The 25,000-nt window shown below is 50.7% G+C and overlaps 2 protein-coding genes across 2 annotated transcripts in view; one reads left to right on the top strand and one right to left on the bottom strand.

The window, feature by feature from the left end:
• Window positions 1–25,000, bottom strand: part of c19h1orf198 (chromosome 19 C1orf198 homolog) — a 207,467-nt gene that overhangs the window by 57,616 nt on the left and 124,851 nt on the right. The gene's annotated exons all lie outside the window — the stretch shown is intronic.
• LOC139347780 (exostosin-1) overlaps window positions 1–25,000 on the top strand; it is a 130,589-nt gene that overhangs the window by 99,999 nt on the left and 5,590 nt on the right. Inside the window, exons 4-11 of the mRNA XM_070987568.1 lie at window positions 4,506–4,599; window positions 6,255–6,362; window positions 9,206–9,325; window positions 11,214–11,346; window positions 13,421–13,539; window positions 13,959–14,054; window positions 19,830–19,919; window positions 24,780–24,940. Of these exons, the coding sequence (XP_070843669.1) occupies window positions 4,506–4,599; window positions 6,255–6,362; window positions 9,206–9,325; window positions 11,214–11,346; window positions 13,421–13,539; window positions 13,959–14,054; window positions 19,830–19,919; window positions 24,780–24,940 (921 nt within the window). The remainder of the gene's footprint in view (window positions 1–4,505; window positions 4,600–6,254; window positions 6,363–9,205; window positions 9,326–11,213; window positions 11,347–13,420; window positions 13,540–13,958; window positions 14,055–19,829; window positions 19,920–24,779; window positions 24,941–25,000) is intronic.

Raw genomic sequence — 25,000 nt, 5'->3', positions numbered from 1 at the left:
TTGTGCGTTTCCTCGCGTAGTTACGTGTTTTCAGCAGAAAGTGACCCTCATCTTAGTTTATCTGCACAGTTAGATGTAAAGAGCTTCTGGTCTCAGATCAGTTCTCGGGTGTGGCAGGTGTGCTCAGGTGAGGTGTTACCTGGAGAAGGAGGCCGGGCCTCCACAGGTGAATGACCTGAAACAAGTGTTTCCACGAAGAAGAACGACGCTGATCTGCACCCCAATGACACAACCTGCTGATCGCCTCCAGCATTTATGTTTCCACTGTGTGTGTGTGTGTGTGTGTGTGTGTGTGTGTGTGTGTGTGTGTGTGTGTGTGTGTGTGTGTGTGTGTGTGTGTGTGTGTGTGTGTGTGTGTGTGCATTAGTGAGTGTGCATTAACATTCTGAGCAGGCCAGTCTGCAACATTAAGCTTTAATACAGCCCAGAGACCTGTGTTTCAACTCAGCCAGAGAGTCTCAGCTGTGATGTTTACGTACACACACACACACACACACATAAACACACACACACATAAACACACACACAGTGATAAATATGGAAATTTCCCTCTTTCTCAAAGACACACAGATACAGCGATGAACATGCAAATGATTCTCCCCCAACACACACACACACACACACACACACTCACACACACACACACACTCACTCACACACACACACACACACTCACACACACACACACACACACACACACACGCTGGCAGCAGAGGGGTTTCTGTGAACTTGTGCCATCTGTCTTCTGGTGTTTGGGTGTTTTGATGAAGCTCGGTGGGAGCAGACCTCTATAATAACTCTGTTTTGCCTTCATCGTGCTTTTTGTGCAACATAAACTTCGAGGAGCCTCCTGTGGGACACCCCCCCCCCCCCCCCCCCCCCCCCGACCTCTGCCTGACCTGACTTGTTTTAATATGAAGGTTAAAAGCAGTTTCCAGTGTGTGGACAGTGTCTTTCCCTCTGGACTGAGTCCATCAGCGCTGAAGTGGATGAAAGTCACCTGCAGGTAAGTTTCACCAATGGCCGCAGCTCAAAGAGGGGACTTCAGGTACCTCAGGTGTGCTGGTCCTGACAGCCAGACAGACGTCCTGCAGCGTCTGGGACAAACTTCACAACATCCGGCATGAAGTCTGTCAACAGTCAGAGCTGATGTGGAGCTGAAGCCTGGACCATGAAGAAAGAGGCTGGAGGTCGCCTTGATGGTCCGCACTCCAGGACTCCGATGAGGACTCAGAGCAGACTGTCCCTGTGTCTCAGGCTAGACATCAGCTCATATCAGATGTTATGTTTTGGAGACTTAACGTGAACTTGAGAACCGACCAAAAGGGGACAACGACTCCTGGCACGGTCCACTGAAGTATGTCTCGGTCGCAGCCGCCGTTTGGCTCCAGCTGATCTCAGACCACCTTGTTCAGGTGGACCCAGACACACGAACCTGTCCAACTGCTGCTTTTCATTTCACGTGTTCATCAGGACAAACAACAAGATGCTTTAAAGCAGGAACACAACATGAACACAGCATGAAGACAGCAGGAGCACAGCATGCAGAGCTGCAGGAAACAGAAGATATCAGGACAACAGTGAGTAATGTTTTCAGCTCAGGAGCCTTGAAAGCAGCAGGAAGCAAACACATGCAGACGGGCAGCGCAGCAGTAAGACAGACGGAAGGACGAGTCATGGTGTTGACCTGATGAAAGATCAGTTCAAGTTAGACAACACTGAACTCCTCAGCTCTGAGTGAAGACATGGACATGGACGAGGTGGACCTGTGTCCTCTGGGAGCTCAAACCTAAACCGACTTGACTCGACTGAACCTCCACAGTTTGGAGGATCTTTCTTTGAACCCTCTGATGTGTCTCAGCTCATCAGACGTCTTTTGTCTTCAGCGTCGAACACTTTCCACTCAGCCAGACCGGAGACAATGGACGAGCTTTTAAAGGCACCACAACGCCTCTGCACTGGTTTACAGGACGAGCTGTGCCTGAAAGGAGCACGCACACACACACACACACACACACACACACACACACACACACACACACACACACACACACACACACACACACACACACACACACACACACACACACACACACTCTTTGATGGTGGACTAAATATCTTGTTTTTCAAGTAAATGTATTCCCTCCATGTACTGAAGTGCAGTAAATGTACTGAGCTTCTCTCCACAGCCGCTGTGTATTGATGTTTGTCTGCCCCCTAGTGGCCAGAAATGCATGAATGCATCTTTAAAAAGTGAAGCGATATTGATCTGAAGGTCTCCATGCCGTCGTCTGATGGTCTGTTGGCCCTGACTGATCAAACTGGTCTTTACTGGATGTCGATGGAGGGCTGGAAACCAGTTTGAGGATCTCCAGTTTTAATTCATCAGGAATGAATTCATCTTCCTGAGATTCATCTTTTCCTTTGAGCTGCTGCAGTTCAACAGAAGCAGATGAGTGTTTTCAGGTCTGTGGTGCGTTCACGGACCTCTGTCTGGTCAGTGTGTGTGTGTGTGTGTGTGTGTGTGTGTGTGTGTGTGTGTGTGTGTGTGTGTGTGTGTGTGTGTGTGTGTGTGGTGATGCCGTGCACACTTTCCATATTACGCTGCTTTTCTCATGCTGAATGTTTGGTGCTGAGGCTCCGGGCCTCAGTGAAGTGTCCTCCTCACAGACTCGAGCTGAGGACGCTTTGAAATGTTCCTCCAGTCCAGAAATAAGGTGCTGCAGCCACTTTGAATACTTGTGTTTGTGAAACTTCATAAGTAAGCGAATCCTCTGTGTTAGTGACTGCGGCCTCAGGCAGCTGGACAGCATCACAGGACAGAACGTCTTCAGCCGTGAGACACACGCTGACTTTGATCTTCAGCTCAGCAGATCTGGTTTGCAGCTGCAGCAGCGAGCGTGATGGACGTCTGAGAGGACTCGGACGGCGAGGCGTCTCTGTGACGCTGCCTGGTTTTTGATTGGTCGTTTCTCCTTGGTGCTTCCAGTTTGCTTTGTAGGGTGTTTTATTTTGAAAAGGTGATTGAAGCTCAGAGAGCAGCGACAGTGATGAGCAAACAGTAGATTTTAACCTTTAGATCAAGATGAGATGGAACTTTATTGATCCACGCCGCGGACACTAAGACGTTAGAGACAGCTGAGGCTGAAGATGTCTTCGTCTGCTGCTCTCAGCTCCTCCTCTTCACCAATTCTCCTTCTGGCTTCAGCTTCTTAGCTGTTAGCTTAGCACAAACCTGCTGCAGAGCGAGGTCTGTGAAAGCTGCTCGATGAGCATCGAACTCCACTGAAGAGCGCTCTGAAGGATGAAGAGCGCTCTTCATCCTCGAGCAGCTCAGACGTCAGACTGCAGCTCAGGACGAGAAGCTCTGCTGCGTCCAAACCAGGCTGAAAAGACAAGGTCACGAGAGCGCCATGAGACAGAGGAAGAGGAGGAGGAAGAGGAGCTGTGGGTGGAGGCGGACTCCACCATCTTCACGTGTGACAGGCTGAGTCTGATCTGTCTCAGCCGCTGTGAGACTGACCTTGTCTTCAGGCAACAAACTGGACACCTGACATCTTATTTTGTTCACACACACACACACGCACGCACGCACGCACGCACGCACGCGCACACACACACACACACACACACACACACACACACACACACACAGGTGCAGTGACAGTAAGTGATATGCCAGACGTTCTCATCACAAAGACTTATCTCTCACACACACACACACACACACACACACACACACACACACACACATTACAGAGGCAGGCTTTCCAGGCAGGAGGATGCACACACACACGCACGCACACACACAGGTTGTGGGGACAGTTGATCCCCAGACAGATTAGGCTGCAATCTGAAATCTCCTCAGGCCAGCCCTGGGATCATGTGTTCACACACACACACACACACACACACACACACACACACACACAGAGCTTTGAAGTCGCAGTGAGTGGTTGGAAAAGTCCTGAAGTTTGAGGCTGTGCAGCCTTCAGAGGTTTAAATGAAGCTGGAGGACGTCCAAACGGAGACGTTGTCTTCTGCTGTTTGAACCCTCAGAGGTCAAACTGAGCAGGTGACTGAACACCTGATTGTCCAGGTGTGTCACTGCAGCGTGCCGCCGTCCTTCTGTTGTTTGTCTCCTTTTGTCTTTAATGGTTTGGACCTGTGATGTCCACTGGATCCCCATGGAAACGTCTCACAGTCCTTTGACCTGAAACGTGGGACTCTCCACAGACAGGAAGTGGACGTAAGGGCAGCAGTAACTGTGTTATAGAGAAGACAGTGGTCAAAGTGTGTCCGTCCTCTCTGGACGGCCATGAGAGCGAGCGAGGGTTTTCCTGGACGTTTGATGTCCTCTGTCCTCTCTCTGTCTCCGTCGTCTTGTCCCCCTCTCCACTGTCTCTTTATCCTGGTGGACTATGAAGTGTGTTCATGTGTCTTGGTACCTTTCAGGTGTGTCCTCTTGTCTCCTGACCTGATGTCTTCTGTTTGTCTTCACGCAGGTTCGACTACCAGGAGCTGCTCCACAACTCCAGCTTCTGCCTGGTGCCGCGAGGCCGCCGGCTCGGATCCTTCCGCTTCCTGGAGGCCCTGCAGGTGTGTGCGTGCGTGCGTGTGTGTGTGTGTGTGTGTGCGAATACGGTTTGATGATGTCGTGAGGGAGCGAGGGATCATGGGAGTTCTGATGTGCGCAGGAGGAAATGTCTACGGACGAGGAAACGTTAGGTTTCATCACGCTCGCCTTCGTCCTTCATCTCCTCCGGTGTTTGCGAGTCGGTGCTGACAGGCGACCAAATGAAGCGCACCTTTGCTTTGATAAGGGCCGTTTCTCATTATGCGTTCTTCTCTGTACTTGTGTTCTTGTGTACTTGAGAAACGTCATCACTCTGAGTCCAAGTACTGCTCCAATTCTCAAGTCCACATCTCGACAAGTACACTCAAATACCCGGATGTGTTCTTGCCCCTCCCATTTTATCGAGGATGCATCAGATGGTGAACCACGTATCCCAGAATGCATTTCGTCGCAACGATGCCAGAGGAGAGGACTCACAACTATAAGTTACAAGTTTGGAAATACTGCTGTTTTAGTAGTACAGAATGTGGTTTTAAGATTATTTTATGTGAGAAAGTGGACGTTAAAACTTAAAATCTGTGGTCGATTCATCACGATAGCGCGTAGTTTAAAATTTGCTCCAAAGTTTTCGGAGATGTGTCGTCCTGCTAACGTCATCAAGTACGCTGCTGTCCCAACTGCAGAGTGACGGTCCTGCGTCCTCCCGTCCTGGAGAGACTGTACTCCCAAGTCCAACTTGCTAAGTCCGAACTGCCAAGTTCGTAAGTCCGAACTTGGCGTACTTGGTATTGAGAAACGGCCAAGATCGTGAGTCCTCTAATCGCAACATCGTAACGTTTACTGTTTTCAGTCAAAGGTGACGACCAGGAAGACGTTTGTGTTGACATTAGAGAAGATTTCCTCAGGAAAGACGCAGAAAAATGAGAATACGTTTGATTAAAGGTTCAATTTAAAACAGGCCAATTATTTTAATGGTTTCTCAGCAAATCAAAGCTGCCAGAGGTGAGAACGAAGAAAAGATGTGCAGAGACGCAGCAATCATCAGAATTCAGAGGGCAGAAAACAAAGAGACAGTGAAGAGGAGGAGGAGGAGGAGGAGGAGAGGAAGTCGCCTCCCAGAGCCAGACTAATCAAAGCAGAGAGGATCTGCGTCGACAGGTCACCGATCATGCACTCGGCATTTTGTGAATCCTCTTTAATCTCTCGGCTTCGCTTGATTGAGGATCCGGTCGAACTTGAACTTTGAGTGAAAATATCAGACTGATTGAATTTTATTCACGCTGCTGTTCGACGTCCCGTTCAGCGTCTTCAGTCTGTCCTCGTCCTGCAGGGACACTCTCATCGTCGTTCATGAACAGGACACGAACGCACGTGGCGTCCGACTCGGCGGCTCTGCTGCGTCCACAGTCAGCTTTGATCGTCGACGCAGCAGATGTGCTAATTCTCCACATTTTCTTTTGATTGACACCTGACTTGACCAGTTAGGATCTTCCATTTCATGTCCACAGCCAACATTAACCAGTGAGTTTGGAGTTGGTTCATGATATCAGTAGGGGGCGCTAACCCTGCAGTCAGACGCCTTTATGCCGTCACAGAAGGGTGTATGAGAGCGTAGGAACAGGTGGAGGCTCACCTGCCTCACGTCGTCACCTGACGGTCACGGTTTCTCTCCGGACAGGCGGCGTGCATCCCGGTGATCCTCAGCAACGGCTGGGAGCTTCCCTTCTCCGAGGTCATCGACTGGAGGAAGGCCGCCATCATCGGGGACGAGAGGCTGCTGCTGCAGGTACTTCAGAGCCGTGAACGAGTGAGCGGGTGAGGGAGGGAGTGAGAGAGGGAGTGAGGGAGAGAGGGAGTGAGGGAGGGAGAGAGAGAGAGTGAACGAACGAGTGAGCGGGTGAGGGAGGGAGGGAGTGAGGGAGAGAGGGAGGGAGTGAGGGAATGAGGGAGAGATGGAGTGAGGGAGAGAGGGAGGAAGAGAGAGTGAACGAACGAGCGAGCGGGTGAGGGAGGGAGGGCATTGATGAAGATTAAAGCAGCAACAGGAGATAAAGGAGTTCAATGAGCTGAAACATCTACAGCAGGAACATGAATGAACACATGAATGCAGCAGGAACATGAATGAACACATGAATGCAGCAGGAACATGAATGAACACATGAATGCAGCAGGAACATGAATGAACACATGAATGCAGCAGGAACATGAATGAACACATGAACGCAGCAGGAACGTGAATGAACACATGAACGCAGCAGGAACGTGAATGAACACATGAATGCAGCAGGAACGTGAATGAACACATGAATGCAGCAGGAACGTGAATGAACACATGAATGCGGCAGGAACCTGAATCCACAGACAGCAGACTCTGGTACTGCAGTACTTTGAGTACATGCAGTACTTTCTTCCCGCGTGCTTCAGCAGAGGACCTGAACACTGTGGCTCGTCGTGAAGCTTCTTCCCTCTTGACGTGACAGGTGCGATGTCTTCGTTCTCACCTCCTCCAGGATCTATCTTTATCTGGGCCGGATTAGCTCCCAGTTCTTCTTCTGCTCCTTTAATTACCGCGGCAGGCTGAGCTCCTGATATTTACTCTCCATAATTACTCTGTATTACTACGCACCACCTGCACCGCCCCCGGACAGCACCGCGAGGTCAGACAGGTGTCAGGGGTTGGACACTGCACGTGTCTCCCTTTAATGAATGTGTCCATTGTCCTCCATCAGCACCAGTGAAGACGATTTGACTTGTCTGTGATTACCTGTGATTGGCTCACGGTCGTGCTTTGAAAGGACGTGGACGACGTCTTGAAGCTGCTCAGTTTCGTCCTGCAGCTCTGAGGCACCTCAGAAGAGATTAAAGGCATTAAAATGTCCAGATGAGATTTCATTATTTGGTGTGAAGGACGGCAACAATCCGCTGAAAGCAGAGTGATGAAGAGGAGCACGTGTCTGAGCGGCGAAGACGTCCTGGATGTTTGTCCTCTCTGTCTCCCTGTTCAACACCTGCTGAGAGCCGAGTCTCATTACTTTCAATTACATCACTGAGCTGCCTGCCTGTTTAATATGGAGACTTCCTGTCGCCCCTGTGGAGACGACACACACACGCACACACGCACACACACACACACACACACACAGCACAGCTGCTGAGAAGCATAAACTCCATCAGAGGCGGTGGAGGGAGGAGAATTGAGCTGATCTGATTGTTGTTTATATTCCATCTCAGAGAACCCAACAATTAAAGCTCGTCGCTGTGGACAAACCGCCGAGACGTCGACGGCAGCGCCACGTCCTCGTGCGTCCTCAGAGTCCTGCGAGCACGCCGGCTCTGCTGGAATCTGTAAACCAGTTTGTTCTGTGAGTGAAGAACCAGCTCAGAGGACGGCGTGCTCTCTACAGGCCTGTCCTCGTCCTCGTCTTCGGACTGACCAGCGTCCACTCCAGCTGAGGGACACTGAGACAGCCTGCTGTCCTTTATGAACCACGTCTGTCCTGTGATGTCAGCCTCTGTCGTGCTGCCGTGCCATTAAATGAGGATAAAAACTGAAATATTTCCTTTAGTTCGCTCTGTCTCACAGCGGCTGGACATCAGAGAGACATCAGAGACGTGTGAGGACTCAATGTCTCTCTTTTCAGATGTATTTGCTGCTTTTCTCACTTTTCAATAGATTTAGATTAAATGTCATCAGCAGTTTGAAGCTTTGATTCAGTGTCAGCAGCAAAAAAAGTCTGAACTTAAAATCAGTAAAAACATTAAAAAATCCTCGTTTGGCTCCACGAAGCTCCTCCATCACATGACAGATGCAGCCAATCAGCTCAGGAAACCCAAACCTGACCCAGACCTTCGTCTGAGCTCTGCTCATCATCGGTCATGATGTCACCAGGAGGCTCCCGGGCTCCTGATGCGCCTCCTCAGCGTCTGAGCTCATCGAGGAGGCGCTTGTTCTCTCGGCCTGAGCGTCAGCACGGCATCCTGCTCCACCTTCCTGCTCCGTCAGGACACTTAGCTCCCCGCTCAGGTCGTCTCCTCCATCTGCAGCGTCTCCCTGAGGACTGCTCCTGCTGCAGGACGCATGTCCTCCATGACAATGTGAGCTGGGACCTGGGCTCGTCTGTGCTGCTCCAGGACCAGGACTGCAGGCTGCCTGCAGAGGCTGCTCCAGGCCGACGGGCTGAGGTCACATTCAGAGTTAAAAACATACTGACGAATGTGAGGAGGCCGACCTTCATCATCGTCACAATAACCAACAAAGAGCAGCTCCGCCTGCTGCTGGAGGAGCTGCAGCGTCTGACCTCCGTCACCAAACCCACAGAGGAAACAGATCCAGGATCAGTGACAGGTGGTGTTGGTGAACGCTGCACGCTGGTGTTTCCCACCAGGTGTGACACAGCATGAGAGACAGACAGCATGCTGTCCTGAGGACAGGCTGTGTGATGGACAGAGAGACGTGGGAGCAGAAGACAGACTGTCTCTAATCTTTCCTGCATGTCCACAAAATCTCCTCCTCCACCTGTCTGCCCGGCTTTCCTCCTCCACCCCCGTCATCCCCTCACGCAGCGCTCTGTAACATCTACCTTAATCTGTCTCTCTGTCATGTCTGTCCTCTTGCTTTCCTTCCTCCAGGTTCCCTCCATTACCCGGTCTGTGAGCCATGACAGGATCCTGGCCCTCCGCCAGCAGACCCAGTTCCTCTGGGACGCCTACTTCTCCTCTGTAGCCAAAATCGTCTTAACGACTCTGGAGGTAAGATTGGAAAAGTGCTCTTAGAGGCAGTTTTGGATTTGGTTTTTTCAGGAGAGCTTTATTTTAATCAGACGGGCTGCGGCGCCGCCGGCGACACGTCGCCTCCAGAGGAACGAGAGAGAGAGAAACCGTCCTCCAGCCGTTCGACTGCAGCTCGTCTTTCTGTGAACGTCCTGCTTCAGTGACAGCAGAGCTCTGCTCGACTAACCGGCCTCGTCTCTCTTGCTCGAGGGCACCTCAGAAGTCTGCTTAGAGGCGTGTTTTCAGGTCAGACGTCAGGCCGTCAAACACTTTCTGTCCTTTAACTTCAGCCCCGCTGTCCAACTCGCCAGCCCGTGAGCTTCAGACCGGAGGCCGTCACGCTTTGGTTTAACGTCGTGAGGACACACGTAGCTGTGTCTCTGGGACAGACAGGAAGTGAGAGTTCATGCAGGAACAAACACGCTGAACACCTTTAGTTAATCTGTGCAGTCCGCCTGCTGAGAGGAGGCGAAACCTCCAGGCGCTAATTCCAGCTTTCTCTTAGAGAAAACAAGACCTCAGCGACAGCGTCAAGCGGCCGCCGCTCGCAGGCGATGAAGTCAGACAGAAGCCCTGACAGCAGAGACGGCCGGCCAGATGTGCGAAGGACCGAGCCAGCACGCCACCGCGCTAAACGGCTGCAATGAGGCGTTGTTGATAACTGTAGTGCCCCACATACTGCGAGCCTGACAGCTGGTATCAGGAGGGGTGTGTGTGTGTGTGTGTGTGTGTGTGTGTGTGTGTGTGTGTGTGTGTGCGTGCGTGCGTGCGTGCGTGCGTGCGTGCGTGCGTGCGTGCGTGCGTGCGTGTGTGTGCGTGCGTGCGTGCATTAAAGAGCTGGCTTTAAGTGCCAAGCCAATTCTCCACAGATCAGCAGCTCTGGAGTCAGATGGAGTCAGAGAGAAAAGAAAAGCAGCATGTCTGAAAAACGTCTTTATTCTCTGTTTATTTACGTCCAGATTAAAGTTAAAGTGAAAACACATCAAATCAACGACAGCCATCAGCTGTGTCGCTGCACACGGCCCATGTGTCTTTAACTCCAGTCAGTCAGCGATGAAAGTCTCATCTCTCTGTGACTCCGTCAAACGCTCCATCCACACCGGGCGTGTGAAGCCGTCCTCCGTCTCTCAGTCTGCTGGCTTGTCCAGCAGGACCTCAGTGATCTGTGACGCGTCGGAGGAAAGTGGTCAAACACGTGAGTTTCCTCGTGAACGAGACGTCTTCTCGCTCAGTCCCATAAACGCTCGTTCAGTGTGCGATGAGGCCGCCGTGAGCGTCCCTCAGGACAGGACAGGTCACATCAGCCCTCTTCATGCTTCATGCTGAGACATTTGGTCCAGCAGCAGGTTGTGGTGTCCCTGCCGCCTCCCGGCCTTTGCTAACGGCCTGGATGGATGAGGTTAGCTCGCTCGCTAATGGACTCCTCGTGTTGGGAGGCGGCTGATGTGTCAGAGGTCTGAGCCGGCGGCGCTCACGGCCTGTTCACTGCATCAGAGCAACGATGGAAACACAAACGTCGTCCAGTGAAAAGCACGAATCTCCAAAGCATCAAGTTTTCATGAACCAAACAAAAATGCGTCTTTGTTTTCAGCTGTGAGACGTTTTGAAGGTCGGACTGTTTTTTATTAACGGGTTCGTTTAGTTTGAGCTCGCTGACACAAACTGTTTGAAATCCTTATTTATTTATTTATTTATTAAGCTCAGCTTTGTCTTTGTTCTCCTCCTGTCACACCTCCTCCCCTTCGCCTCCTCTTGTCTTTGTGTCTTCATCTTTTTCATGTCGTCTCCGTCTTCGTCCTCAAACCCGTCCTTCGCTCCTCTCACGCTGTCTACCTCTTGCTGTCCTCCCTCTGCGTCTTCCATCCAGATCATCCAGGACCGCGTGGACTCCCACGTGTCCAGAAACCGCCTGCTGTGGAATTCCCTCCCTGGGGGTCTCTACGCACTCCCCCAGTACTCGTCGGACCCCGCCCAGTTCCCTTTCTACTACGCCGCTCTGGGTGAGTGTTCATGGAGGTGGAGGCCAGACAAACGTTGACTTCACTGAACGTGGGGAATTTGATGTTGGATGTTTGGCTCCGTGTTTGGTTTCCGTGGTGATTCAGTCAGAGCGGGTGTGACACGACGCTCGTGGAGGCAGTTAAGGTACTCTGAGCCCCGCGGGGTCGATTTCTGAAGTTCATGTGTGAACACACAGACTGCAGACTTTCGCTCTTCATCGTCTCTGAGTCTCTGTGAGTCCACGAGTTCATTCACAAATCATGACACACGACGCACACACAGGATCCAGATGAAGAACATCTGTTCATTTTCTCTGGTTTCAGTGGAGTCGACCGTCCATGAAGGAGACGTCGCAGTGAGGCTGGACGTCTCTTTCTGTGTCTGTGCACACTGTTTCTGGATGTCGGACGTAGAAAACGTATCAGAGAGCAAACAGGAAGCAGCACAGACGCGAGCTCGCCTGTGAGACGTCTGCTCTGCTGGTTAAAAGAGGGAAATGTCCGCCGTGATGGAAGCTGCTCGTCGTCTGCTGCTGAAGCTGAAGGCTGCAGGCAGCCGCTGTGTGTGTGTTTGGACACGTGGGTGTGTGCAGATGTTCATGCAGGCTGGAAGTCAGATCGATGTTTGTCTTCCTCTCAGGGACGGAGGGATGGACGGAGGGACGAGGCCGCTGCAGTGCACTCAGCCTCACTCTGCCTCCTCCTCTGACCTCTGACCTCTGACAGGAAGCTGCTGCAGCTTCTGTCCACAACTCTGAAAAAGTTTTTCATGTCCTGCAGCTGGACACCACGGACACATCGTCATGTGTCCCACTGAAGCTGAAGTCCATCAGCTGTGTCCTCTCACTGAGCTCTGCAGAGCTCGTGGAGGAAACGCGATGCGTTCCTGCGACCCCACAAGGGCAGACCTCCTGCTTCCATAAATACCTCTAAGCCCACCTGAGGGGGCCGGTCGGGGGCCCGGTGTCAGAGAGATGGATGGAGCCACTGAAGAGCACTCTGGCTCCGCTTGGCCGTGAGGACGGGTATTCCCCGAGTCCCCGACCCGCCCGGCCCTCACGTGCCCCGAGCTGCTGTTTCTCTGAGCGCCGCCTCGGTTTACCGATCAGCGTCGACCTTTCCGGCGTCTGACTCAACAGTTTCCCTCAGCCGCAGGGTGAGTCAGCGTCTTTGAGCTCGTTCCTCCAGAGCACAGAGCGGCATTAAGCCGCGGAGAGGCAGATGTCTCCCTCAGGAGCTGGTGGAGACCAAAACTGAGCTCAAAGGACAGTTAGACGTTTAGACATGTGACCGCTGGCGAACGAGCTCACCTTCGCCTTCACGAGGCGTCGCGTGTCATCGTGTTTCCGCCTGCTCTAAAACATCTCTCCACACAAACGTGTGCATCATGTGATCGCTCTGTTTGCCATAAACACGATGATTCATGAGCAGGTTTCCCATCATTCCCATGGGCAGCGTGTGTGCGTGATGTGTGACAACAGGTGAGAAAGTCTCGTTTAAATCTGATAATTGTGACGAAACAGGCAAACAGTAAAGTGTCCTGATGTCCCTCGATGCTCATTAAATCACCACAGAAGCTTCTTTGTTTCATCTCAGGTGTGTTAATCACATCGTTTTCACACGAGCGTCACCTGTTTCCTCGGCCTGTCACACCGTCACGCCGGGCGCTGGGTCGTTTATGGACGGCTGTAATTTAAAGTTTGGTTCTGCTTCATCGTTTCTCTTTGTTTGTTTTCTGAATAAAATGCAAAGAAAAGTAACGAACGAGCTGTTTTTAGAAAATGTTGTTGTAGAAAATACATTTCCTCCTTTATAAGAACAAATCAGCTCGTTTGACGATTCACTGGAGGAGAGCTCAGCCTCTGATTGGACGTGTTTGCTCACGCTCGGTCATGTGGACCGGCGCTCTGAGTCCTGTCAGGGAGATGGATGACGGGCGGCGAGCGGCCTGCGACCACGTCAGCGTTCTGGAGCTTTACGGAGAGCTGCACCTGCACGAGTGTGTGCTGATGACCTAAACACAGTTTACCCATGACACCTGTGTGTGTGCGTGTGTGTGTGTGTGTGTGTCCAGGTAAGAGCCCCTCGCAGCAGTTCACAGCTGTCGTCCACACCGTGACCCCCCTGCAGGCCCAGCTCTCCCCCGTGGTGAAGCTCATCATCGCCGTAGCCAAGTCCAAGTTCTGTGCACAGGTGGGCAGGTGTGATCACCTGGATGTGTCTCTGTTACTCTGCTTCCTCTTTTCTGTCCTCCTCCTCCTCTTCCTCCTCAATGCTGTCGTGATATTTTCAGAATTCTTCTCCACACGTGAGCTTTTAATACTCGTCGTAGGTAAATAAACGTTCCAGACGTAACAGGGCGCTTTGTTTATTGTGGCTTTTGCAGCAGTTTTGTCAAAATATTCTGAATTTTCTCTGAATTCTAACCTTTTAACAGTATCCTGGTTTCTTGTGGAGGCAGCAGCCTTCATGCTCTGCTCTGACACGCTGAGGCTTTTTATCCACCGTCCTGCTCTTACAGCCCATCATGAAATGACAAAGCTTCTCTTCTTCAGCCGTAATGACGCTGCTGTTTCGTAACCTGAGCGCCTCCGTCTGTGTTTCCTGTGCAGATCGTGGTTTTATGGAACTGCGACAAGCCTTTACCTCCCAGGAACAAGTGGCCCTCCACCAGCGTGCCTCTCTCTGTCATCCAAGGACAGACCAAGGTAACAGCTGCCGGCTCTTTGCATCCATTATGGATTCAAATGCTCTTTGTTGCTCAGCAGTGAAAACATTTGTGTCATCTTTATCAAACACGGAGGCTCAGAGGGAGAAAGGTTGGAGGTTTGCAGCTTCGAGCTGTTTCCAGCCAGAACAAATCCAAACTTTGAGACTCCACAAAGAGGCGACGGAGACGAGGAACGCAGGTCCAAGTGTTTCAGCTGTCTTCATGTCCTGAAGAATGGACCGAACAGACGCCTGTCCGTCCCTCGTTAATGCTGCCGTCTCACTGCCTCTGACGCTTTGAGCTGTTTGACGCTGAAGACGTTTAGCAGACGATTGTTCTGTTTAAGAAGAGGAAGCTGCTCTCAGATCAGTCTGCAGCGTCCAGCTTTGACAACAGTCAACATGTCCTCATGTCCTCAGAGAAACGTGCCGTTAAACCTGGACGTCGGCGCTGTAGAGACCTGAAACCATCCCGTTCTGTGAGTTTCGCTGTGAGGAATTATTAGCTTCACTTCATGATAAATGATTCAGGAAATTAAGCACACACCCTTGAGGACGCCAGATGTTCTCTCCCTCGTGTGCTGTTATTATATTAAAACCCAGAAAAACAGCTGGACGCTGATGAAGACTCACTGAGGCTGAACTCCATCAGTCAGCGTCGTCTCCACGCTCAGAGCGCAGGTGATTGTGCACCAGGTGGCGCTCAAACGTACTGCTGTTTGATTGGTCCTGGTGTTCAAGCTCGCCGGCTTCAGGTGAGTCAGGTCAAAGGTCGACGCCCAAAAGAGGAGGAATCTAAAATTTAAAGACAGCACAGTTCAGTTAGTCCACCAACCTGTTCCTGCAGGAAGGAAGGTAAGATAAGATAAGATAAGATAAGATAAGATAAGATAAGATAAGATAAGATAAGATAAGATGGAGCTTTATTGATCCCACGTAAACATGGACTCCCCGTCATGGAATCGAACTGCGGTCTTCCACGTGACAGATGGACACGCTGTCCACTGTCTTAATGAGGACTTCCCAAGAAATAAAGGGTCAGGTGGGACAGGTGGGACAGGTGGGACAGGTGGGACAGGTGGGACAGGTGGAGACGGTCACACCTGGAATCCATCAGTCCTCAAAGTACTTAATAAAAATACTTCACGTAAAAATAAACATAGAAACAGATTGATGAGACGCAGGTCACGTTAGCGCAGAGAGCAATTCACCTGAATCTAATGTCAGCTCACACACACACACACGCACATGCACACACGCACACATGCACACACACACACTAACCTCTTTGTGGTCTAATTGCTTCTGTTTGTTCTCATGTAAATATCGGCCTCTTGAAATACAAGAACGATGTTTCCACTGGTGACAGTAAAACACGCCACAGAGTGTGTGTGTGTGTGTGTGTGTGTGTGTGTGTGTGTGTGTGTGCGCGCGTGTGTGTGTGTGGTCTCCAGCAGCGTCTGTGCTCCTATAATTAGTCATGTGGTATATTGTCGTGTATCAGACAGATGCTCTGCAGTGTTTCCTTCCAAACACTCGCTGTGTTTCTTCCCACTGTAATAACTCCAACACACACACACACACACACACACACACACACACACACACACACAGAGTGTGTGATTTGGCTCCACACAGAGCAGCAGCAGAGTAATTTGCTGTTGGTTATGAGTGGATGTTCTCTGTAACTCTGAGTGGATCCTCTCCATCAACAAGCTTTTCCTCTTCTCTGTTTCCTTCCTCTCTTCTCTCTGTTTCCTTCCTTCTTCTCTCTGTTTCCTTCCTTCCTCTCTCTGTTTCCTTCCTTCCTCTCTCTGTTTCCTTCGTCTCTTCTCTCTGTTTCCTTCCTCTCTTCTCTCTGTTTCCTTCCTCTCTTCTCTCTGTTTCCTTCCTTCCTCTCTCTGATTCCTTCTTTCTGTTTCCTTCCTTCTTCTCTCTGTTTCCTTCCTCTCTTCTCTCTTTTTCCTTCCATCTTCTCTGTTTCTTTCCTCTCTTCTTTCTGTTTCCTTCCTTCTTCTCTCTGTTTCCTTCCTTCCTCTCTCTGTTTCCTTCCTTCCTCTCTCTGTTTCCTTCGTCTCTTCTCTCTGTTTCCTTCCTTCCTCTCTCTGTTTCCTTCCTTCCTTTCTCTGTTTCCTTCGTCTCTTCTCTCTGTTTCCTTCCTTCCTCTCTCTGTTTCCTTCTTTCTGTTTCCTTCCTTCTCTCTGTTTCCTTCCTTCTTCTCTCTGTTTCCTTCCTTCCTCTCTCTGTTTCCTTCTTTCTGTTTCCTTCCTTCTCTCTGTTTCCTTCCTCTCTTCTCTCTTTTTCCTTCCATCTTCTCTCTGTTTCCCTCCTTTCTTCTCTCTGTTTCCTTCCTTCCTCTCTCTGTTTCCTTCCTTCTTCTCTCTGTTTCCTTCCTTCCTCTCTCTGTTTCCTTCTTTCTGTTTCCTTCCTTCTTCTCTCTGTTTCCTTCCTCTCTTCTCTCTTTTTCCTTCCATCTTCTCTCTGTTTCCTTCCTCTCTTCTTTCTGTTTCCTTCCTCTCTTCTCTCTGTTTCCTTCCTTCCTCTCTCAGTTTCCTTCCTCTCTTCTTCCTGTTTCCTTCCTTCCTCTCTGTTTCCTTCCTCTCTTCTCTCTGTTTCCTTCCTTCCTCTCTCTGTTTCCTTCCTCTCTTCTCTCTGTTTCCTTCTTTCTGTTTCCTTCCTCTCTTCTCTCTGTTTCCTTCCTCTCTTCTTTCTGTTTCCTTCCTCTCTTCTCTCTGTTTCCTTCCTTCCTCTCTCGGTTTCCTTCCTCTCTTCTCTCTGTTTCCTTCCTTCCTCTCTCTGTTTCCTTCCTCTCTTCTCTCTGTTTCCTTCCTTCCTCTCTCTGTTTCCTTCCTTCTTCACCCCCCTCAGCGAATCAGCATCACCCTGGGCAAATGGCTTCCTGATGATGAAGCTCACAGTGAGGATGACTGCTGCGATCAGCTTCCTCGTAGCTCGAGGTTCTGCTGGCGAAGCTTTTATGAGCGGCGCGTCGATGTGACCACAGAGTGACCTATGGACTCCTCTGTCACGGTTAATATGTCCACCCCCATCAATCAGCGCCCCGCACTCTCAATTCTGTATTGATTAGTTAATCTTCGGCATTGATCCCGACTCCTTTAAATTATGGCAAAGGAGCATAAAAGTGAAGAGTTCAAAGGTCAAGTCAGACCTGATGTTGACGCCTGATGGAGCAGCAGTGAGAGGACAGGACTGACGGTCCAACACAAACGTCCTGGAGACACTTTCCTCTGCAGGCGTTGTGTCCTCTGCACATCACGGCAGCACGTGTTTTGGTTTGTCAAAGAAATGAAAGGTTATTATCTGATGTCAGCGTCCCTTTGGAGTCCACTTTGTGTCCACCTGGTGCTTCTGAAGTCCTTGTAGCTCTGCTTGGCTCTCCACCAATCAGATCGTTAGGTCTTCTTCCTGCTCCAGCTCAGCTCAGGTGAGGCAGGTGATCTTCAGAGCAAACAGCCGTCTGCTGCGACTGGAAATGAGGTTAATGAGACCAGTGAGAGTCGGAGGTCGAACCTGAGGCCCGAGACCTGATCCTGGACCTGCGTTTGATCCGGTCGAGCAGATCCAGGCTGCAGGTTTCCAGGTCATTTCAGGCTCAGGCACTAATGTTTGGACCCTGAAGACCTGAAAAAAGAAAAGCTGGGGCGGTGAGACGGAAACAAAGAGCGGAAACGTTCTTCGACAGAGCTGAGAGTGTTGATGAGTCTCTGCAGGTTCATTACAAAGACACACTCGTCTCACTTCGCTGGAGGCCATTTTTAAGTTAGCGCAGCTTTAAATCAAACGCCTGTCAGCTCCGACTCAGCGCAGCGTCCATGTAAATCAAATCAAGACCGAGAGAGTAAAGAGCGTGTTTGTTCATTTCTACACCAGTGAAGAGACACTGTCCTCAGCCTGTGATGGAGCTGCAGAGACGTGTGGTCTCTGATTTATCTGTGACATGAGGACAGACGGGAGACCTCCGGAGCTGCAGGAGTCACGTACAGAGTGAGGAGAGGGTGGAGGGAGAGAGACGGAGATAAGGTGGAGGCCATTGAACAGCCAGTGGGATCTAATCTGTGTCCAGAGGCAGAGAGGCATCGACACCAGCCCGAGGGACGGGGGGGTGATGGGTCACTCACACAGGTGCAGCCATCATGAGGTTTTTAGATCTGTGCTGATGTTCACTGTACTGCAAGTGCTGATGGGAAATATTTGAAGCCTGTAATGAGAGAACAAGAGACAATGTGTCTCACAGCGTCTCGTCCATCCAGGACACTGCTGGACACTGCTTGACTCCCCGTCAACCTGGAGGACGATGTTAAACCGCTTCAACGGTTTAAAACTGATGAGAATCAACATGACAAATGTAAATAAACAGGAGCGTGCAGCCATGTTGGCGCCTGTGAGGCCCGACAAACGGCTAACGTCAACACGCTAACATGCTCATAGCAATGTGTTCACAGCGACAATGCTAACACAAGACCAAGATCACCATGTTAGCATAGCAACGTGCTAACATTGGTTCTTAGCTTTTAGCACAGAGTGCAGCAGAGGCTCATGGGAATGCTGTTCATTTTGTTTGAACTAAAGCATCAGAAAGCGAAACTTTGATCCAATAAAGATGAAAAGTCACGTGATCAAGTGGAACCAAATATTGATGATTTGATGAAAGAGCGAGGAGAGGAAACCCTTTGATAGGTGACCTGAAGGATGCTGGGATATCGCCATGAGGACGGCGATGATGTGTGTGCGTTCTGCATATGTTTCTTCTTCTTCATGCAAATCTTTAAGCCGATGAATTAATTAGACTCAGGCCATTAGTCCAGGATGAATGCAGTGGATTATTAGGCTAATTCATTACAGCCAATTACAGCGTGATGGCGGCTCTCATAAGGAAGCCGAGCGAGTCTCAATACTCTGAGCGCCATCCTCACTGAGCTAATTGCTGCCTGCTGATTATGCGGCGTCCGTCCAAAGAAAACACACTCTCTTACTTTAAACACTGATTTAATGTGTTTTTCTCTCAAGTAATTGGAGGAATTTAGGGGATTTGTGTTCAGACGTGTTTGATGTGATGCTTAATTTCTTGATGAATGTGCGCTGACTCATTAAGCTGCGATGGAAGTCGACGTTACCCTCGCAGATATTTGTGGTCTTACTTTGCAGAATAAGCCTCTTAATATCAACCCCGAGGCAGTGAGTTCAGTCTGCTGCGTTTCACAGTGAATCCATGTCACACTGCTGTGACGGAGCTTCGCCTCAGCTGCAGAAGCTTTAGCCAATCAAGATTACATGTAGAATTACAGTTTTCCTCCACCTTCAGGCCGCTGACGGAGCTCCAGGTGGAGCTGAAGAGCCAGGTTTGTTTGCGCAGCGGATCCTAAAGGTTCAAGCTTTCAGCCGGCCTGAAGGTCTGAGTCGGAGCTCACAGAAAAGCAAACATGTCTTTCTTCCTGCTCTAACAGTTAAATAATTCAGTATTAATTAGTCAGTATGAGCCGCAGCCTCTTCGGCTGATGGATGGAGATCTACGAGTCACATAAAACCCATTAAGAGCCGGCTGATGGATGGACGCGCTGCAGGCTCCACGCGCTCTCTCATTGGCTGTTTATTTAACTTGACGTTTCATTCATCTGGAGCTCTCGGTGGTTTTAAGACGTGAGTGTGTGTCTGCAGCTCGCCATGAACGCAGCGTTTGATGGGATGGATATTGATAACCTGAACACTGGTACTGATGAAGTCATGTTGTCCGTCCTCTCTGTGTCTCTCCTCAGACGATGAGCAGTCGTTTCTTCCCGCACGACGTCGTCCTCACCGATGCCGTCCTCAGCCTGGATGAAGACTCGGTTCTCTCGACCAATGAGGTGAGTCACAGACGACTTATCAACCAGCTGACTCGACGCTGACGCTTTTTCTTTCCGAGCCGCTGAACTGAGACACTGACGCTTTATCAGCAAGATGAGGTGAGACGTCCTCAGTCTCCAGAGACAAAGCCACCAAAACACCGTTATCAGACATCTGAGTGTGAACGAATCACAGCAGCTCGCCTCTCGACAGCCGTACCTTTCATACGTCGAACTGCTGTGATTAGAAATATTCTCTCCTCACTGAAATCTCTGACCGTTCGCTAACACGCTAACTGCTAAGAGAGCTGTCTCTGCCGCTGCCTCCGCCATCATGGCGGCCGTGGCAGAAGGCGGTGACATCACACGGTGTGGACCCTCTCTGAAATGAGGCCGTCCGTCCACACAGTCATGAGTACGTTCGTTCCAAAGGAATCGCTCCGCTCTGCCAAACGCTGCGATGGCGCCTGAACCGATGACAAGATGATCTCTGCCTTTAAAGGACGATGGACGATTCCAAACACACCCGACGACGTGAACGTGACGAGCAGGAAGTTTAGCAGAGCAGCGAAGTCAAACAGACGGGAACACCGAGCAGGCGTTAAAGGACCTGCAGTGTCAACATGGCGTCCTTTTCACTGAACAAGGAGAGAGGAAGGAGATGAGGAAAGGAGTTTAGGAAAGCAGAGGAAGGAGATGAGGAAAGGAGTGTAGGAAAGAAGAGGAAGGAGATGAGGAAAGGAGTGTAGGAAAGCAGAGGAAGGAGATGAGGAAAGGAATGTAGGACGGAAGAGGAAGGAGATGAGCAAAGGAGTGTAGGAAAGCAGAGGAAGGAGATGAGGAAAGGAGTGTAGGAAAGCAGAGGAAGGAGATGAGGAAAGCAGAGGAAGGAGATGAGGAGAGGAGTGTAGGAAGGAAGAGGAAGGAGATGAGGAGAGGAGTGTAGGAAGGAAGAGGAAGGAGATGAGGAGAGGAGTGTAGGAAGGAAGAGGAAATCGAGAAAAACAAAGTCAGGAGTTTGTGTCTGTATCTTCTCGCCGTCAGATCACTGATCACCTCTTTGATTAACGAGACACGATGGAAACTCAAAGCAGAGAGCAGCGAATCGTCTGAAGCCTCGTCAATAAAGGAAATAAAGTTTCTGATCGATTGTTTAATCAAAACTCTGAAATGAAAACAGGCCGATAAGAACTTCACCTTCAGGTCTGACGTGTGTGATCAGATTTATGTGATGAGTGGGAGTCAGAGGAACCAAAGCTGTGATTGAAAACCCTTTAAATCAGCCAGCAGTGAACTCAGAGTCTCATCGTGTGCGCTTTACTTCTAACAGCACAAACAGAAATGCACAGCTGCACTTCCTGTTTTGTATTTCAAAACACGACTTCTGTGAACTCTGATTCCGCCTTTGAGGCGACTTCGATCCCTGAAGGTGAACACGTCAGAAGTGACGGCTGATAATCTGTGAAAGTGACACAGAAATACAGTTCAGGCATGAACTGAACCTCCTTTTGTCTTCATTCACAGTTTCCTCATTGAACAGGACTCGTTAACGTCCCACTTTAAGACACAGAAACAAGTCAGAAGGTTTTATTTTGCAGGTTTCGGCCTGAGGCAGCGAGGCGCTGAGGACCGGCTCATCTGCGATGCTAAACGAGTGCTGCTGCTCTGAGAGTCATTACAAGCAGAAACCTGGTCTCCCTTCAGCTCCCAGCCAGGAGAAAGCTCGATCCGTAATGGATCGAGAGGCGCAGCGAGCCCGAGAGAGCCGATATGTCTTTAAACTGGAGATGTTTTATTGATGGGAGCGAGTCGATGCTCACCTTTCCTACGCTGACGGGATCACAATCGCTCTTTATGGGGATAGAATTTGTGCCGCAGCGATACGAGCCAGTTTGTACAACTAAACTTTTACGGCCCCACGGCTTGTTTTATGAAACGAGAGGAGGAGGAGGAGGAGGAGGAGGAGGGAGATGTCAGAGGGAGGAATCGTAAAGAGGAAGTGGAGCGAATCTCCGCCGCGCTCACCCGATGCTCTAATTGGCCTTTAACACGGCGACAGGATTTATTGAAAGGAGACGAAATCTGTGAAGTGAGAGAAAATGTGCAAGAGAGACGCTTTTAAAGCTCAGCGAAACGGCTGGGCCGCTTTCATAATGACACTGTTTCAGCTCGTCAAAGGCACGATTATCCCGTGAAGAGAGATTAGAGGAAGAATACCAGTACGAGTCTCTCATTGGCCGGCCAAGCGTGCTGCGGCGTCCTGCCCTTTGGAAGACATTTCCAACATGGCGGCTGTGGAAATCGTTCCTCAGCGGCCGTGGAGTCGTCGCTGATCCTCTTCCCGTTCAGGGTGATCCTCTGCAGATGAGGGGAGGAGCTCAGACATCCAGAGGGAGGAGAACCACTGCTGCTCTTCATCAGAGGGCTGAGGAGGTTCAGAGACCTGATCAGGATCCTCCTGGGCGCCTCCCTTTGGAGGATGGCCCGGGTCGACCCAGAGCACCCTCAGGAGGGGCTGGAAGACAGATGGATGGATGGTCCACAGTTCAAAGTTGGATGGATGGTCTTACCATTCATCCAACTTTGACCAGACTTCTGGTCAAAGTTCAAAGCTGCAGCGCCGCTGGAACAGACTGTTTACATCATCACCCTGAAGTCAGACGGAGGCTGACAGTGAACGCACCACGCAGCCTCGCTCCACCGGCAGCAAAGAAACAGTGAAAACACAACTTCTGGAAACACAGCGGAGCTGAGGAGGAGCGGCGTGACGACGGGGGGGAGGCGCCTCCTCCCTCGCCGTCACGCCTCCTCCCTCGCCGTCACGCCTCCTCCCTCGCCGTCACGCCTCCTCCCTCAGTGTGGCGCCTCCTCCCTCGCCGTCACGCCTCCTCCTCAGCTCACAACATTTGGACGCGTTAAACCCAAATGTCGAGAGAGATTTGTGACGGATCTGTCGCTGGATCGACCTCTGCTTCCTGGATCAGTGTCGGCCTTGTACAATCTATTAGTATGTATCTCACACACACACGCACACACGCGCGCGCACACACACACACACACACACACACACACACACACACACACACACACACACACACACACACACTGTTCATCTTCCAGTCCTGCCTTGAATTCCTCTTCCAGATTGAGCCTCTGTTTCAAACCCTGATGAAGGCCGACAGATGAGGAGAGCAGAGAATCTGGGTTCTGTCAATCATGCACACACACACGCACACACACGCACATACACACACACAGACACACACACACACACATACACAGTGTTTCCATCACTTGTGGGGACAGCATACACACCGTTCTGGGGTCTAAAATTTTGCCCCCCACAAACTTATAGCAAAACAAGCACACACACACACACATGCACACACAGACACACACACACACAGACACACACACACGCAGACACACACAGACACACATGCACACACACACACACACACACACACACACGTCATTCCACATTAAGTTTAAAGAGCCTTTTAATCTCAGAAGGCAAAATTATATTTGCATGATATCATTAATCCTTCAGCGCTGACACACCTCACACACAAACACATGTACGAGCACACACACACGCACACACACGCACACACGGCTGACACGTCCGTTCATCAGGGGCTGCGCTGAGGATGGCAGCTCCGGCCTTTCTCTCGGCTTAGCGCCGGTGCTTTGCAGTGATTGCTCACGCGATTCATGACAGACGCCGTGAGGTATCGCTAAAGAACATCCACTTTCAGCCCCCCCCCCCACTCTCTCCACCTCTGCTGTTCTGCTAATTAATTTCCTCCCCCGGCTCCTGAGGAGGTGTCCGTCTGTGCGTGGTAGCAGGTATTTCATTATGTGCTGATCCTTTACTCTCCGCTGTGTCGCTCCTCGTTTCTCCTCCGGAGGCGCAGGGAGGCTGAAGTGCACCTCCAGAAGCCCTCAGCACCAGAGAAGCATTCATGACTGTGAGCTGGAGGTTAGCACCAATAAACAGCAGCAAAAACGTCTGAATACCCTAAAACCCTCCATCAGTTAACTCAACACTTCCTGCAGCTCCTTCACAATAAAAGCCATAATCTGCCTTTTTCATTGGAGGGCTTTTACTCTGAACTGATTTCTGTCGTCCGTCAGCCTCTCTCCTTCTTCAGCAGCCTCAGCCTGAGCAGGTTCAGGATCAGGATCAGGCTCAGGCTCAGGATCAGGATCAGGATCAGGCTTAGGTTCAGGATCAGGATCAGGATCACACTCAGGCTCAGGATCAGACTCAGGATCAGGCCCAGGATCAGGATCAGACTCAGGATCAGGATCAGGTTCAGGCTCAGGATCAGGCTCAGGATCAGGCTCAGGATCAGGTTCAGGATCAGGCTCAGGATCAGGCTCAGGATCAGGATCAGGTTCAGGATCAGGTTCAGGCGCAGGATCAGGATCAGGTTCAGGTTCAGGATCAGGATCAGGATCAGGTTCAGGATCAGGATCAGGATCAGGTTCAGGCTCAGGATCAGAGTGTGAATCCTGGCTTCAGATTGTTCGTGTTGTGTTTAAATGACATGTGATTTGGTGGGAGATGTTTCCGCTGGCGGTGCTGAGGACCGTTGAAACGCTGTCTGTGAGCCTGTGAGGAGGAAGAGCGCCTGTTGTGTTGACGAAGGCCTTGCGGCTCGACGGGCTAAAAGTCACCTGAGTTGTTGTGAAGAAGCGTTGGTTTGTTTGCTTCTTCGACGAGCTGCTGAGCTGCTCCACCTCTTTACATCGCTGTGCTTCTCCTCTCCTCACCTCTCCCCTTCCTCCTACACCATCTCCTCTGTATCTTCCTCCATACTTTCCTCTGGCCTCCTCCTCTTCCTCTCTCCTCCTCTTCACTCTCTGCTCCCACAGGTGGATTTTGCCTTCATTGTGTGGCAGAGTTTTCCGGAGCGTATCGTCGGTTATCCAGCAAGGAGCCACTACTGGGACAGCTCCAGATCCCGCTGGGGCTACACCTCCAAATGGACCAATGAGTACTCCATGGTCCTGACGGGGGCCGCTTTCTACCACAGGTACGACCACAGGTGACCGTCAGCTGATCCGCTCCAGCTCTCAGTCTAATGACTCATTCA

This window comes from Chaetodon trifascialis, chromosome 19, assembly GCF_039877785.1.
Source record: "Chaetodon trifascialis isolate fChaTrf1 chromosome 19, fChaTrf1.hap1, whole genome shotgun sequence".
Taxonomy (NCBI): domain Eukaryota; kingdom Metazoa; phylum Chordata; class Actinopteri; order Chaetodontiformes; family Chaetodontidae; genus Chaetodon; species Chaetodon trifascialis.
This window is presented reverse-complemented; position numbering and strand designations above follow the sequence as displayed.